Consider the following 16,979-nt stretch of genomic DNA (forward strand, 5'->3'; position numbering starts at 1 on the left):
GCCCTAGGGTTAGTGGCTGCTTCCCATATATGTTATTCTTGTATTCTTTAGAGTTCTTTTTATCACTTATTAGCAAATTCTTCATTATTCTAATCTCTTGTTATAGTTTTTGATGGTTAATTTCATGTGTCAATTTGGCTGGGCCATAGTGCCCAGATATTTGCTCAAACATTATTCTGGATGTTTCCATAAAGGTTTTTTTTATAAGATTAACATTTACATTGGTGGACTTCAAGTAAGGCAGATTACCTTCCATAATGTGAGTGGGCCTCAGTCAGTTAAAGGCCTTAACAGAACAAAGACTGACCTCCTCTGAGCAAGAAATTCTCCCAGCAGATTGCCTTTGGACTTGAACTGCAACTCTTCCCTGAGTCTTCAGCTTGCCAGCCTACTCTGTAGATTTTGGATTGCCAAGCCTCCACAATCACTTGAGCCGATTGCTTAAATATATATTTGTGTATACATATCTTATTGGTTCTTTTTCCAGAGAACTCCAATACACAGTTCTTTACATTAGAGTATCCCTGGTCAAATTGCTTTGGTTTCTGTTTCTTGATTGGACCTTGACAAATATACCATTGTTCTCCCCTAAATTCCCAATCCACATGTGCAACTGCCTACTCAGCATCTTTACTTAAATGTCTAACAGGCATTACAAACTTATGTTCAAGAGTAAGCTCTCAGTTAAAGGCAACTTCATTTTCAGTGAGACCTTCCCTAGCTAACGCATTTACAATTGCAGTCCAGCTCCAAGCAGCCCCAACAATACTTTCTTCTTTGCTTGTTATGTTATTATTATCTAAATACTTTATGTATTATACTTATCAGATTTATTGTGTAACTCCCTCCATTAAAATATAAATTCCATGAGAATAGGTATTTATTTGTATGTTTAAACCGCGGTATGCCCATAATCTAAAGTAATGCTTAACACATAGGAGATAATAAATCTTGGCCTTCTATTTTTACCATGGACTATAAGGCTAGTTATTTTTCAGTGTCTTATTTAAGAAATTCTTCCCTTTCCCAAGTTCATAAATATATTCTATATTTTCTCCTAAAAATTATTTTACCTTTTAAACTCAGATCATTAAGCCACCAAGAATTGATTTTTCTGTATGGTGTGAAGTAGGGTTCATTATTATTATTATTATTATTTTTTTACCCCTTCTGCTGGATAACCAGTTGCCCAACAGGCTGTATTTTTACTACATAATGGTTTTGGCTTTCTCCCTCTACTTTCTGAATTCACTTGTGCTGTTAAATGCTCAGTATTAAGATTCTATAATAATGAAGCAAAACAAAGTATCAACCCCACAGTTTTATTTGTAAAGAATAAAGCATGAAAAGTCATATTTAAATGTACTCCAAAACCTGAAAAACCCATGTCAGTTTCTCTGATATGTATGCTAAAGTGCTTGATATCACAATACTCTTTAAATTTTATATTATGTTCAGATGAGGGGAAAAAATCCAGTTCTGATGCATTTTTGTTGACAATACAAAGAAAAAAAAACAATATAATTTAAATGCAGAAATGCTCATTTGTTAAAAAGATATACAGGGTACATTTATACATAGTTCAAATGTAACATAGAGGATTCTTTCCATATGTTTAACACCTTCATTTGATTGACAACAAGAACTCCTTATCATACCATACCTCTCTACTGTCAACAAGATTTGGGTTTGGAATAAAGACGGAGCCACACACAAATACACTCAGATAATTGGATCAAGCTTGATTCCCTCTCCATAACCCAAAGATACCCTGGATTTTTTCAGATGAGGAGAAATTTTTTGATGATCTTTTTTCACTCTGGTATTAATTGCTCAATGTGATACTTTTCCAGAGCCAATCTTAATTTTGTCCTTGAGAGGACAATCAGCTCTAGTAAAATCTGAAAGGATGAGGTTTTCTTGTATTATTTTGATGACACTCCATCAACACCCTCTTCAAAAAGCTTGAACATCAGTTTGGTTCAAGAGATTTATAAGTGTATTTTAATAGGAACCAGGGACCTAGTAGTTTGTTATTCACTTCTGTTTCCTTTTAAGCTAAATGGTAATGTAACAAATACTTACATAAGAAACAGGAACTTCGAAAGACATAGATGAGTTGAAAATAGATTTACTTTATGAAAGTAGAGAACAGTTCAAGGCTCCATTCTCAATCAGAAGGTGTGTTAATACTGAAATATAAATAGCTAAGGTTCAGATTGTCCTTTCAACATGGTGAAAAGGATAGACTAGTTTTGTAAACCTCACAAATACTCACAGTTCTCAAAATAAAAATCTTCTGGAAAATCATAATTCTTAGCAAAAAAAGAAGATATTTCATTATTAAGAGTGACACTCTCAATGCTGTCAAATAAATATTTCCCTGGGGAATGTGAGGTCCTCATCTGTTGCCTCCTGTTTCAAAATATCTAGAGTTGTCAACATATACTACACACAAAATGTTATGTATAGACTCCACTCCTCTTTCACTTATATTTACATATAACAGTGCTTTATGCCAAAAAAGGAAATATAAGTAATTCAGTATTTTCCCTATATCATTCACATAGTGACAGTTCTTTAAAATGATTTTTTAAAGAGCCACGTTAAAGTAAATACCACAGGGTATTGACAAAAGGTACAAAAATGTGTGAAACATTTAAAATAAATTTTAGAGAGAAATCTCAAACTTTTGCAAGTTTTAGGTTACGTATACCAAATTCTTTACCCGCCCCGTGGGAAAGAGGATGGGAGGGCTTGGGAGGCCTTGCTTTTGTTTTCAGTAGCCTGTAGTCCCCCACCTAGAGTCTCACTTTATGCTACTCTACATTGAGTCTCTGTCGGTTTTAAGGCACTAATGAGCCTCGACCAGGGCACAGCTGTACGGTCTCACACATAATCCTAACACTGGTGTAATGCCACTGTGTCACAATGGTTGAGAGATTAGGACATTCGAAAAACACTTGGAAAAAAATGTTTCGAGAGGTAATATATTTGGCAATTTAATTTTAAAACAATTTCTTCTTAAGCCATTGTTATATGAAAATACTAATTATGGTTCTAGGCATTACTTTAAACTCATTTTGAGGGGGAAAAAAGTCAATTACAAAATTGATTTTTATTTACTTTAGCTTTGAGGTGTGATTATAAAGCAATATACTAATTTTAAAAATTAACATAGCAAAAAGGATACCTCTAAATGGGTATAGTCCTTCCAAAAGTCAGCTTGGAAGGCTATATATATTTATTCTAAGGATTCTGCAACTGTCCCGCTAAAAATATTTTGGTATTGGCTCAGAGACATAAGCCGCATAAGAACTAAGTCTTATTTCTTTAGAATTGTTTTTTATGTGACCCAAAATTCTGCTCAAGCATCCTTTTTATTCATCGATGTGGATCCTAAGGACTTTTTGTTGTTTCCAAATATTAAATTTCTTCTAAAGGCCAATATTTACCATCACTGGCAATATTCAAAAGAAAGGCCTTGCAAGCAGCTCACCAGGAAGTCCCCACATGTTTGAAGTGCTGGCTGTATCACTGGAATAAGTATATGGGCTCTCAAGGTGACTACTTTAAAAGGCCTAGTACTACAGAGGGTATGTCAGTTCTGATGTGATTCTTTCTTTTGAAATCAGTCACTTCACTGTTATAGTCATACTACAGAAAATAGGATGAGACTTTAGGTATAACTCTTTTTGGGTATTAGCTTTTAAAGTGAAAGTTTCATTCACGGGCCCCCAAATCCAATTTTCTCCCAGTTTTTACAAAAGATGTAATTCTCAACAACTTGAGAACAATTTGTTAAAATGAATATTAATCCTTACAAATTATTATACATGAATATTAATCCTTATTTCCTATATGTATACGTGAATGAATAAAGATCCAAGGGTAGAAAGATTATTAATATGAATGCCTTCGAGGTCAGTCTCATGCAGCCTGGTATAATAAAAAACACGAATTCTAGACTCTGTGTTGCCAATGACCAGCTGCAAGAGTAAGTACTTAATCTCTTTAATCCTTAAGTGTTCTCATCTATAAAATGAGAAGGCTGGACTAGATGACTCAATTCTAGTGTACTAACCTAAGTTATCTCTCTGGTTGCCCAGAGTATGTCAGAAGCATGGCTTCATGGAAAAGGTAATGAGAACCCTGGACTGGATTGTTCTATGGTCTTTGATCACTGAAACACAGTAAGAGCTTCTGGATGTTTCCCATAGACTTTCCATGTCCCTCCATAGCCATACTACAATAGACACACTTTATTTAGCCTCAGGCAAACAAATCTCTGGTCCACCAAGTCACCCAGAACCATCTCCTCAAACCCTTTCCATGGGTTTCTAAATACTTTAACCCATTTCCTCCTCAAGTACTAAGTCACATATCAAAAGGGGGTGTGCCTTGTCTGCCCTGGCAGAATACAGCAGTGGATAAAGGGAGTGAGGCACTTGTTTCATTAGTTTCTTCCTCCAGGAAATAATGGTAACAACACAGAGGGCTGAAGCCCGGGACCCTCAGACTGCACAAGGATCCTGAGAAGTTGTGGCTTTGCTTCTCATCCACAACTGGGAATAAAACCTGGAACTCTGCTGAGGCAATTTCACTGCTAACAATGTGCAAATGCTTAATCAGAGTTACAGAGCCTACCATAAGATGACTTAAGTAGCCAACACCACATTTAACTTCTTTATAAAATACCAAACTGAAAAGTTACTGACAATGTTTGGTCTTTCAAAACTGTTCCATCTTCTTTTACTTCCACTTTGCCTGTCTGTGCTGTACTGGCTTTTACCTTCTCTGGGCCAGTTGTTTTACATTATTACCCTTTCTAACAAAGGAACATAAAGCTTGCCCTGAAACACCCAGAAAAGGTTCATTCTTTCTCTCTCCTTCTGTTATTTGCATTATCATGGTCAACAAATACTTTCACAAAAACATTCCAAGCCACACAGAGCTTCTTAGACATTCCTTCTATTTCCTGAGAGGGGGATGGGAATTGGGGGAGAGGAGGGGGTGATTTGAACCAAACAAAGACAGGGCTTATGGTTATCCTTAAGAGCTAAGGGACCACTGCAGAGTTTAGATGGTCAAAGAAAAAGTATAGAATCAAATGGCTGTTTTCAGTTGTTACGACTGAGGCCAACACTTTGAAATTCACATCTGCCCAAAGTACCTCCAATAACAGGAATAAAAATGCAAAGAATGAAGTTAGTCTAGGCTAATCTTTCCAGAGTGTAAAGAAGTTATAATCCCACAATTTAACACACTTCTCAGGGCTTTGTGTGTTCTCTTTCCAGTTCAGCCAAGCTCCTGGGGTTCAGTATTTAAAGTATTTGAAATATATCTTCATTTCGGGCTGAAGAAAAAAATTCTCCAAAAGACTGGAAAAGTGACTCGATTCATATGTATGAAACCATCTGTAACTTAAAAGATACAAGTGAGGACTACCCCGTACAGTAGGTAAAGCTGTTTACATTCACAGTACAAAGGATCAGACGCCAGGATGGATGGCTACGACATGACAATGCATTCTGGATTCCTTTGTGATACTTGGAGGAAAAAAAAAGCCCGACTGGGTTGCACTATATTTACATGTTTACTGGCTTCTTCCTGACTAGCACCACTCCCCCCCACTCCCGCCCCCTCCCCTCCCCACCTTCCAATGTTTTTAAGCTACTTATTTTAAGTCACAGGAATATTCAATCTAAGAAAAGTATCTTATTCGAGTAATATAATTTCTTAAAGAAGATAGCATATTTACACACATCTAACACATGAAAATACTCTATTTTATACTAAATTCCTGGTTCAAATGAACTACAATACAGTATTTCGCCTTGTCTGTAGCATGAGGATTGTTCAGTGTGGGGGATACGGTGTGTTGCCCCCCTGTGGTGACTCACTGCCTTGTCAGACAAGTCCAAATCGGTCCCATGGATGGAGAAGGTTCAGAAGCAAGGGGTCTGGCCTGAGAGTTTCTAGCCAACTGGGTTACACGTCCACTCCTTTGATGAGAGAGCCTTCTAAGACTATAGTGAAGTCCTGAATGGTCTGCAGAATGCGGATGAGGGAGTTGACGGTCATGCGGTCCCGCAGGAGGGCGCTCTCTTCGTACATCCGGGTGATGGCAGGACACTCGGCCAACAGCGGGATCCACTGTGGGAGCAGGCGATCCCTGCAGACCCAAACAGAAACAGTCCTGAGCACTGCTGACGTCACTGCAGAACAAGGCACAGACTGGAGCTTTCAACGGGAAGGTGTGGGGCGGTGTGGGGCTGGGTGGGGCAAAATCTAGCCAAGCTCTGAGGTCAGCAGAAAGGAAACCAAAGACAAGCAGCTGGATATTTACTGGTTAAAATGACAGAGTAATGAGACAGTGATAGGAAACCCATTAGATTCTAAAAGTAGGTCTGTATCAGGCAGCCATAAGGGCCTCTGCACTTAAAGACACTCTATTCTGATTTTACTACTTTTAAAAAGAGGCAGAATGTCATTTTGAATTTTTTTTACAGGGGTGTTATGCAGACATCTGTGGTAATACATGCCAAAGTATACTGACCTTTTGGGAAGAAAGACTACATTAAATAGTAGAGATTAACTTAAAAAAAAAACCAAAACAACTGTATACAACACAACAAGGTAAGGAACAAAATCAAAGCAGAACATTACGTAGATTTTACAAACCAAAAGAAAGGTTACATTGGCCTAATAAATCAGAGCAGTAAAGAGATAAAAGGAGATAAGGACCTTGTTCAAAAGGAGCTTTGAAAGCACAGCTGAAATTGGGCCCCTTCTATTAAGAAGAAATTCAGAACTTAGTTCTATAAACCAGTTGTTTCAGAAGGATAAAAATCTGTCTTCAGCATTTCCTGACTAAACTCTGACATTAAATTATCTGTTGCTAAGTACCTATGACATCCTTATTGAGCACCTCTCAGTATGCCTTCCATGAGAAGGACGGCCATAACTAGGCCATCCTGCATCTCTCCTTGGGGCTCTAAGGATTTAGAAGAAAATGAACATCGACAAAAAAACTTCTAAAGGTCTGTTTCATTTATTATAATTCTGAGAGCTGTTTTAAAATTAATAGATTATACAGCTTGTATGTGTCATTTTCAATAAAGGGATAGGAAATTGTCTTAGAAGACTTTACATAGTAAGAATTCCACAATGTTATTAAATTTCATATGGTGGTGTATATAAACTATACAAGCTCTACATAGTAAATATATATGTGTGTATGTGTTGGTGTGTCTAATTATCTGCCAACCCACCTGTTACCTATCTACCTATCTTTGGAGCCTTGTACCATGTAATGGTTGATAGCCTGGGCTCTGGGGTGAGACTGAGTGTGAATCTTTGCTGCACCTCTTTCTAGCTGTGTGACCTTGGGAAAATCTGTTAATTTATCTGCAACTCATCTATTTTCTATTTTCCCATCTATATAATACGGATATAGGTTGCTACTCCATGTAGTAGTAGTGATGACCAATAGGACTAAATGAGATAATGTATGTAAAGTACTTAGCATAATGCAAGTACTCAAAAAACAGTAGTCTCATAATGAAACTTCGAATGAAGGAAACCTATGGGGGAACTTTGGAAGGGCCATGATCTGGTTTAACCCTTTCTGGATTCTGTTCAACATGTAACAAAGACAGGGAAAGTCAAGATCTGGCTTTATACCGTGTTCCGAGGCAAACTAAAATCTGGAATTTGCCGTCCTTCCCAATGTTCCTGGGTGCAGTATTAATAGCATTTACATAGTGGCAGAAGGATCTGCAGGATGATTTCTGAATAAGGACATCATCTTCATTGTCTAGAATCTGGTCAGTGGTTTCAAAATAAGCAACCGCTCTCTCTGGGGAAGGAAGTCAGAATCACATCACAATACACATCAACACTTCATAATAGGTTAATCACTTCAGGGTGGAACAATATGCTCCTGGGAGTTCATTTTCTAATCTAGATTGCATTCTAGAAGGCTAGAAAGTTTATTCTCTTCTTGAGAACAGCTTCAAGAAATGGAAACTGGCAAAAAAGAAAAACAGACTCAGCTGTTAAGACTGGAACTTTCTAGAAGTAGCAAAGACATGGTGGCCACTGAGAAGGTGTCCTCCGTTCTAGTTATAGAATGGTTGGCTACTACTTTGCAACAAAATCCTCAAAATGGAACTGAGTCAGTAAGTCTGAGACAAAGGTACGTGCACACTGATATCAGAAGCAGGAGCAATAATATTCTAGGCATTCTAAAAGGAAAAAAAAAATTGCTCCCAGGGGGTGCCTAATCTGTCAACTTTCCTTTCTTTATCCAAAAATTCTAAATTAGATGAAATCAACTACTTTACCTAGGCCTTATTTACAAAACACAAAATGATTAATCACCCTTTTAAAGAAACTGGGAATTCTAGAAGAGTTGCATACCAAAATAAAGATTACGAAGTTTAGCAAGCCAGAGCAGCACACTTCTATGGAACTTTCTGTGGTAATAGAAATGTTCTCTATCTGTAAAGGTCCAACTGGTAGCTACTAGTAGGGCCCCTGTGACTAAGGAAGTGAATTCTAAATTTATATTAAATCGATTTAAGTTTAAATAGCCACATGTGGCTAGTGGTTACCATACTGGATAGCACAGAGCTAGAATAATCCTTTGAAAACGTTACGTTATGTTACTCCTTAGCTCCAAGCCTTCCAATACTGCCCATTCTGTTCAGGATAAAGACCAAAGTCCTTCCAATGGCTTAGAAGGCACTACACAACCTGTCTCTGGCAGTAAAAAAAAGAACACTTGCCACTTCATTTCCTTGTACCTTGCTCTATTTTTTCCAGATCCGCAACTGCCTTCTAACATACCAGCTGGATTGCATATTTTGTTATGTTTCTGCGCATCTGTCCTCCCTATCCCCACCAGAATGTAAGTTTATCAATCATAGGAATTTTTGTGTCTTTAGTTATATCTTGATGTATACCTTGTGCGCCTAGAACAGTGTTTGGAATGCTGGGGACCCTAAATATTTGTTGACTGAATGCAAAGCCAAGATAGTGCTTATTTGATATTTATTTTAAAAAACATATTCCCTTATCGTTAACCCTTATTGGCTCAATTCCTGGATCTTTGAGTTTTCTGAGAAACAACTCAGTGACCTTATAATGACATACACCTGCTTTAATTTACCTATGAAGTCCCAGATGCTTTAATTTACCTATGAAGTCCCAGATGAAGACGTTCTTGTGAAAGATGCGAGCCGATTTGAACCCATGGTGGAACACTTGTTCAAGTGCTGCGACCAGGCCATTTTCTCCGCACAGCAACACCGTGAGGCTTCCTCTCTGTGGAACAAAACGCACAGCCAAAGCATAATCTGCTGTGTCTACGTTTAAGAAAAACACTAGAGAAACAAATGCTTCGGGTAGCTAGGAAGCATCTTTTTGCAGTTATTAGAAAGCTGACAAATGAAAATTAAAGCACTCTGTACTGCTTTATGTACCATGTACAAAAGCAGCTTTAAAATTCTGCTACACTGAGTTGTATAGCTCATCATACCTCTTTCTCAGGTTTGTGAAAATGTTTCACAATGTTGTTCACAGCTTCTCCAATTCCTTCTTGGATCTGTCCAGCATTGGGTTCTGAAAAATAATAAACACTTGCTGAATTCTCATGCAAAGGAAATAAATCAAAGTCCTATGGGATATCAACTGTGTCTACCTATGCAGGAAACACTTCACCAGCAGAGGATGGCTTTGCCAAGAGCTCCGTGAAACTTGCCTTGGGCCAGTTTGGCCAAGGGAGAGGCATCTTGGCACAATGGAAAAGAATCCAAGAGACCCCGAGATTCATATCCCAGATTCATATCAATTCATATATTGAAACTGATAAAACTTTTAGTTCTCTAAAAATTACTATTTGTAATCTATGACCTTGGTCAAATGTCTAACTTCTTCTGAGTTTGAGTTTCTTCATCCTGAAATAGGGAAAATATACACTTCATACATGAATCACTGGGAAAACAGAATGAGATATTAGGTGTCAATCACCTGGCCTGGTATGTGCAGTAAGTGCTAGCAAGTCCTCAGGATCTGAGGAATAAGGTGGGGAACACCCACAGCTTCATTCCTCAGGTACCCCACTCCCTTATATCACCTACCTCCAAGTTCCTACTGGGCACAGACCAAAGCTTCTGAGGCTCTGAATGGCTAACCCAAGATCTGTGTTTTTGCTGTTGTGTTTAAAGTAAAGGGAAGATGCCAGGTACATTGAGGCATCCTACTTGAAGACCAGAATTCCCTTCCTGGCTTGTCAGTCTACCCTCCCAGCCAGTACTTGCTCATCTAGGCTCTGGTCCTGAGGGGGAGCTTAGTAGGCTGCCTGAATGGGATATAAACTGTCTTTGCTTTTCAAACCCCAAGAATGGTTAAAAAAAAAAAAAGAAAAAGAAAAAAGTGGTAAACAGGTTTCATCCAAGGATAGTAGTTAACGAGAAAAATTACATATTTCGTATTTTCTTGTGGTGATTAACTATTATATCTAATTTATATATCATACTATAAAGGACAAACTATAAATTCTAGTGTTTAAGAACAAATTATAAGTTCCAGTGTTTAAGAATCTCTGAATTCATTGTAGGTAAAACTCAGAAAGTTTTTTCTATACCAATGCATAAAATTGTTAAAATGGAAACCTCTTATGATTGAAGCATTTATACTGTGGCCTTTTCAGTTCCTAGTAGTTTTATTTTTACTTTCGGCATTCTCTGAATATTTTTTCTTTTAAGCATGAAGATCTATTTTGAAAGCTTTTATTCATTCCAAAAGAACCCTGTACTGATCCGTAGTATATTGAAACTGATAAAACTTTTAGTTCTCTAAATATTACCTTGCACACACTGTGAGAAAATAGCAAGTTACCCATCTCTGAGTTTCAGGTTATTTAAAATATTCTCCTTATTGAGTAAGAAAAGAAAATATGACCAAACGTAGGGATAAGAACTCCCAAAACTGTAATACCCCATGAAACTGGATTGGTTCAGAAGTTATAATAATTTGGATGGAGTGAACTGAAATCGAGTTTTTAATTTTAAATCAGCATAAAGTACTGCGTACAATAAATTTGGCAGTTTTAAGTGTGAGATTTGGTAAGCTCTGGTAGATATATACTCATGTAACCACCACTACAATCATAACATAGAAAATTTCCACCAACCCAAAAAGTTCCCCTGTGCCCCTCCCCCACCTTTAGTCAATTCTATTCCCATCTCTCAACACCTGGCAACGGCTGATCTGCTTCCTATCATTATTACATTGCCTTTTCTAGAATTTAATATAAATGGAATCATATAGGATATAGTCCTTTGTATCTGGTTTCCTTCACTTAGCAGAATGCTTCTTAGATTCATCCATCTTGTAAAATGTGTCAGTAGTTTGTTCATTTTTATATATTGCTGAAAAGTAGCCTGTTGAATAGATATACCACAATCTGCTAATCCATTCATCAGTTGGTGGATATTGGGGCTGTTTCCATTTTGACTACTATGAATGATGATGCTATGAACATCTAAATACAAGCCTTACTGTAGATATATGTATTCATTTCTCTTGGGTAAATATCTAGGAGTGGGATTGTTGGGTCAAGTGTATGGTAAGTAAGTAAGTATATATGTATCTTTATAGGAAACTGCCAGACTGTTTTTCCTTTTATATCCCCACTAGCAGTGTGTGAGTATTACGCTGCTCTCCGTCCTCAGTCTTTTACATTTCATCTATTCTAGCAGGTGCGTGGTGTAAAGTTTATTCCTGAATGCAGAAAGGATGAATCAGGGGAATGATATAAGAATAAAGGGGCTTTTTAGATAATAATCTAATAATGAATATATCACCATGTCTAATGGATTGGGACTACTACTATCTAAGGAAATGGCTTTCTTAGTAAACTAAGGACCTCTTCGGTACTTTTATTATTCTACTTATGGCTACTGTCTGTAGCTGAAATAAAAGTACTTCATTGATAAACTTTTGTAATTTTTTACTATATCATACTGCCTCTGCATTAGTTTTCTGTGGCTCCTGTGATAGATTACCACAAACTTGGTGGCTTAAAACAACAGAAATTTATTCTCTCACAAAGTCAGAAACATCAGTATCATAAGGCAGAAATCAAAGTATCCGCAGGGCCACACTCCCTTCAGGGCTCTATGGAAGAATATGCTCCTTGCTGCTTCAAACTTTTGGTGGATGCCAGCATTCCTGGGCTTGTGGCTGCATCACTCCAATTTCCACTTCCATCTGTCTTTTCCTCTGTGTGTGTCTGATTTTCCTCTGCCTCCCTCTTATAAAGAATACACGTGATTACATTTAGGGCCTACCCAGATAATACAAGATAATCTCCCCAACTCAAAATCTCTAACTTAATTACATCTTTTTCTAAATAAGGTAACATCTACAGCTTCTAGGGATTAGAATCTAACATCCTTGGGAGACATTATTCAGCCTACAAAAGCCCACGTTAGTATAAATAAAAGTTTATTGTACTTTGGCATGTGAATACAGTATCCTATCCATAGAACTCACTCCTTCATAGTATCTTGTTTCATCACTTCATAGGAAGTTGGGGGATGGGGAGAAGAAGTTTTAGACTCCCTCTCAGTATAAGGGGCTCTGGATAGTTAGATGTGGCTACCTAGGAATATTGTAATATCAAACTGTCCTTATTCCTCCTTTAGTTTTCAGGCAAAATATTATTTATTCACACTATCATAACTTAATTGAAACAGAGTATGCAGTTTTTATTGGATTTCAACATCTAAATTCTTTAGGCTTTTAATATTTGTAATGTCTTGCCTTATTTATTTCTTTTCTCTCTCCGTTTTCTAAAGTCCCTTCTCCCAAATTAATTTCTCTCAGCTTTCTTCTTTTTAACCTTCTTACCACAATTCATTAATGTGACAGTTTTCTGTGAAATGGCCACATGATACCTGCAACATCTGAGGCCCACGGGAGAAGAAAAACAACAACAACAACAACAACTACTTACTGGTAGTTTTTCCTGTTAGTGATGTGATGCTCAGTCTCCTAGCTGTGGTGGGTGATTTCTGCTGGGGCGGAGTCCGACACTGCTTTACTAGATCCTCATCTGCTGCTGATGCCATCAATTCTCCAATAAGAATTCTCTCCAGGCTTCCGTCATCAATGCCCTTCCCCAGCCACCGACCACATGGGAACCTAAGGAGACAAAAATCAAAACAAAACAAAACAAAACAAAACTCTCCTGAATCACTAATATTTTACTAGCTTATATCAGAATTTAAAAAGTGGCATCATGAGTGAAGTTCATCATTTTAATACCTGTGGGCTATTTTCTTTCAATTATGAAAAGTTGCAAAAATACAAAAAGTAGAATAGTATAATAGACGCCCGTATTCTTATCACCTAGACTTAACATTTTGCTATACACTTCATTTTTTGTTGAAGTATTTTAAAGTACATTACACACACCAAGACATTTCATTCCTAAAAACGCTATATTGTAAATCTCTAAAAAATGAAGACATTCTTTTACATAGCCATAAACTGTTATGATACCCAACCAAATTAAAATAATTCTTTAATATTTTCTCATACCTAATCTATATTAAAATTCTGTGGTTAGTTCTAGAAAGAATATTTTCAAACTACAAATTAATGTGAGATTTAAGTTACAGAGGAGAAGAGGAGAATGGTCCCAAGGGAGGTGCTGGCCATAACCAAAAGCATCCAAAAGAGCCTTTCCTCTTACTGAAATTATTTTAAGCTTCTTTCTTTTCTTTCTCTTTTATCAAGGTTACATCAATCTTTTCCAACAGAGTATGCAACACTTGTGGACTACGCATTAGCAGCAAACACAATCAGTTTTTGTAAAGTCTTTTTTTTGGGCAATTTTGTATTACGTCAGTGAAAACAAAACAACTCAAAAAACTAAACTAAAATTCAGAAGGCAGTGGGAAAGCTTTAGGGAAAAAAAAAAATTCTTAAACCTTTTCTTGTCTAGAGTCTTAAGCAAAGAATTCTGAGCTGCCAAGGATATTTACTTACCTGTATGTGTGCCCTGTGATTTCATTTCTGACCATGACGCAATCCACTAGCCATTTGGCTAATAGTCCTGAGTTATCATGACCAATCTGAACAGTGGTCAGCTTCCCCAAGTTCTGGCACTGTAAGGACAGGACAGGTTATTTGGTACCCAATCCCGACCCACGACCTCTCAGCTTTAGCTGCCGTACTTGCTTCTGCCTAACTTAACTGCAGCGGACCCACTCTGCACAGTGTGCTGTGCACTAGGATAAATATATTCACATCTAACAAGACAGGGGACAAATGGACATTAACTATCTAGTGAGGGGGACTGTACAAGGTGCTAGACTAGAGACGTAAATAACTGCTGGAACGCTGAGGAAGGAAATATTACTTCTAACTAGGGAACCCAGAAATATCACATGATAGTGATTTGTGCCTTAAAGGATGAGAAGAATTTTAAGAAGTGAAAAAAAGGGTGTTATTTAGATTCAATTACAGAGAGGTCAGAAAACAGCTACAGGTAAAAAACAAAAAAACAACAACGAAAAACCACTGACACGGCTATTTTTCTGTTTCTAATAAAATACTAAGGCAGAACTGACCTCAAATCTCATCTACTAGAAGTCTTCGAAGCTACCGTAAAAAAAAAAAAAAAAAAAAAAAAAAAAGGCACAGTTATCCACATCCTTCCTGGCCCTTTGTGGACAAGTATAAAAGAAAGTGATGATAATAAGAAGAGTAAAAATAAATGTCAATTAAATTTTGATAAATGATCGCGAACAACAACTGACTATGTAAGGCTGGGAACATCAGAGCTATGAGTTCTTAAAGGCCTGGCTTTTTTGTATTGCAGTAGGACAGTATCACAGTGATCCAGGTGAGGGAGGATGGCATCTTAAATTAGTTGTGGTGGCAGAGATAGAAGGAAGTAGACAGACTGAGAGACTTTGGAAACAGCAATGATTGCACTGAAAATGCACTCTCTGTTCCATACTTGGTAGTCAAGGAAAAGTCAAGGGTTTTAATCTTTTATGTATAGATAGTTGCGAGCCCATTGGATAGATGGGGCCAAAATGGGCTCTTGGGGGTGTGTTCTGGCTCCGAGTGGAAAATGCTATTTCTAGTCCGCAAGGAACACGAGAACAGGATGTTCGGTTGGTACCACTTTCCTTATGAAATAAGCACAGGTATTGTCTTCCTCCTGTGTGCCAGGATCAACCTGCATGGGGGCTCAAACGTATGGGAATACTTCACCAGGTAAGACCTGAACGCTGACTACAACATTGAAAAGGTATATTACAAATCACTTTATAAATGTCACCATGTGGTCTAAAAGCCATAAGCATGGATGTCAGTTCTCTTGTACAGGTAAAGGCAGAGAGCATTTTACGGTAAGAAAGTGAACCACTGTGGCTCAAGAATTTAGTGTAAAGGCATTGAGAATCATGGAACAGGACCCGGCAAAGCCCCAAAGTGCACCATTACAAGTAGAAAAATAGAGCTTAACAATTAAATAACAAAAATACAGAACAAATGAGCATAAGTATTTAGGACAACTTTAGGTATATGATTGAAAAAATGAACCTGTATGCTTGAGTGTTCCTTTATACTATCTAATAAGGAAAAATGAAAAAGTAAAACTGGAATCCTTGTGTAGAATTACACATGACACTTCCTGCTAAGAAAGGTATTAGTGAGACCTACCTCAAAAGTCATTTCGAGGAGGTTTTTGGGGATCTGCATTACTCCTGTGTCTCCTAGCTCTCCTGATACACAGATCCAGGGGTTCGATGTGATGATTGCATTGCTCAGCTTTTTAATGGGGATGATCACTGACCTATATGGAATCACTGAAAGAAAAAATGCTGGAATTAATAAAAAATTACAATAAAAATTCTCCTGATAACAAAACAAATACGTATTAAGAACTCTGTTGGCTTTCATAGATAATTCCTCTTTATTATCTATCAAGATATACGTAAACAAAAAGATGAGATCACAACCTCTCCCAGTCTAGAAAGATGAGGTCAAGTTTATAAGCCAAAAGTCTTAATACTTGCGGTGGTTTCCCTGGCACATACATCACCATGTATGCATGGCATGCACATCACCATAGTGATACACAACAGAACTACATTTATAAACCATCTAGGCATTAGCACCAGAACACCTAAGGACATGAACACTGACGGTGCTATGTAGTACTTTCATTACTTTAACATTTTTATCAGTTTTGTTCCAAAATCAAGTACAAATGAACATGGTTCCTGGCATGGTTTCATATGAAAAAGGGAGTGGATGACTTCTTGGATAGTATTCCCATGTCACTGATTTTCATGGGCAATGCTTTAAAGCCCTGTACTTTGGAACTTTCCCATCCCAATTTTACAGCGCAATATGCAAAGCTAAAAATACTAAATAATGACACCTGCATTCTGGACATAACGTAAAGTCTATGAACCACAATTTGGAAAGCTATTAAGATGACTCAGGGAAGGGCCCCAGGAAAAGAATCAAGACATGGAAAGCGAACTGCTGTGAAACCCTTTCTTCTGAAGGCTCTTCAAAAGCACACCACTAGATGTCACTGTCCCACCACTATCTTTTGCTCAAACGTGGAAACATAAAGTTAGACACTGTAACACTGCCTTCCTTTTCCTTTAAAAAATGGGGCTGGCTTAAACTCAGCACATTTTTATCCTTCAGAGCCATACTTCTTCTTCTTCTTCTTCTTTTTTTTTTTAAGCAGGGTAGAATCAATATTTTTTGTTGGTATTCTTGGGATTTTTGCTCACTCATTCACAGGAGGGCATATTAGAAGCCCTCCTTAAAAGAACTACATCTAGTACGAAAAACATTTACTAGACAAGGTTCTCAGATACAGCCTTACAATATGGGCTCATGGTTCAATGCATTCTTAGATAAGGAAAATG

The 16,979-nt window shown here is 37.4% G+C and overlaps 1 protein-coding gene across 1 annotated transcript in view; it reads right to left on the reverse strand.

Moving 5' to 3' along the window:
- Window positions 1-1,306: 1,306 nt before the first annotated feature.
- The window catches only part of DENND5B (DENN domain containing 5B), a gene marked incomplete at its 5' end in the record, with an annotated part of 139,755 nt that continues 124,082 nt past the window's right edge, over window positions 1,307-16,979 (reverse strand). Inside the window, 7 exons of the mRNA XM_011363175.2 lie at window positions 1,307-6,175; window positions 7,687-7,861; window positions 9,204-9,330; window positions 9,545-9,627; window positions 13,028-13,215; window positions 14,065-14,183; window positions 15,751-15,896. Of these exons, the coding sequence (XP_011361477.1) occupies window positions 5,992-6,175; window positions 7,687-7,861; window positions 9,204-9,330; window positions 9,545-9,627; window positions 13,028-13,215; window positions 14,065-14,183; window positions 15,751-15,896 (1,022 nt within the window). The remainder of the gene's footprint in view (window positions 6,176-7,686; window positions 7,862-9,203; window positions 9,331-9,544; window positions 9,628-13,027; window positions 13,216-14,064; window positions 14,184-15,750; window positions 15,897-16,979) is intronic.

Source organism: Pteropus vampyrus, unplaced genomic scaffold, assembly GCF_000151845.1.
Source record: "Pteropus vampyrus isolate Shadow unplaced genomic scaffold, Pvam_2.0 Scaffold82, whole genome shotgun sequence".
Taxonomy (NCBI): domain Eukaryota; kingdom Metazoa; phylum Chordata; class Mammalia; order Chiroptera; family Pteropodidae; genus Pteropus; species Pteropus vampyrus.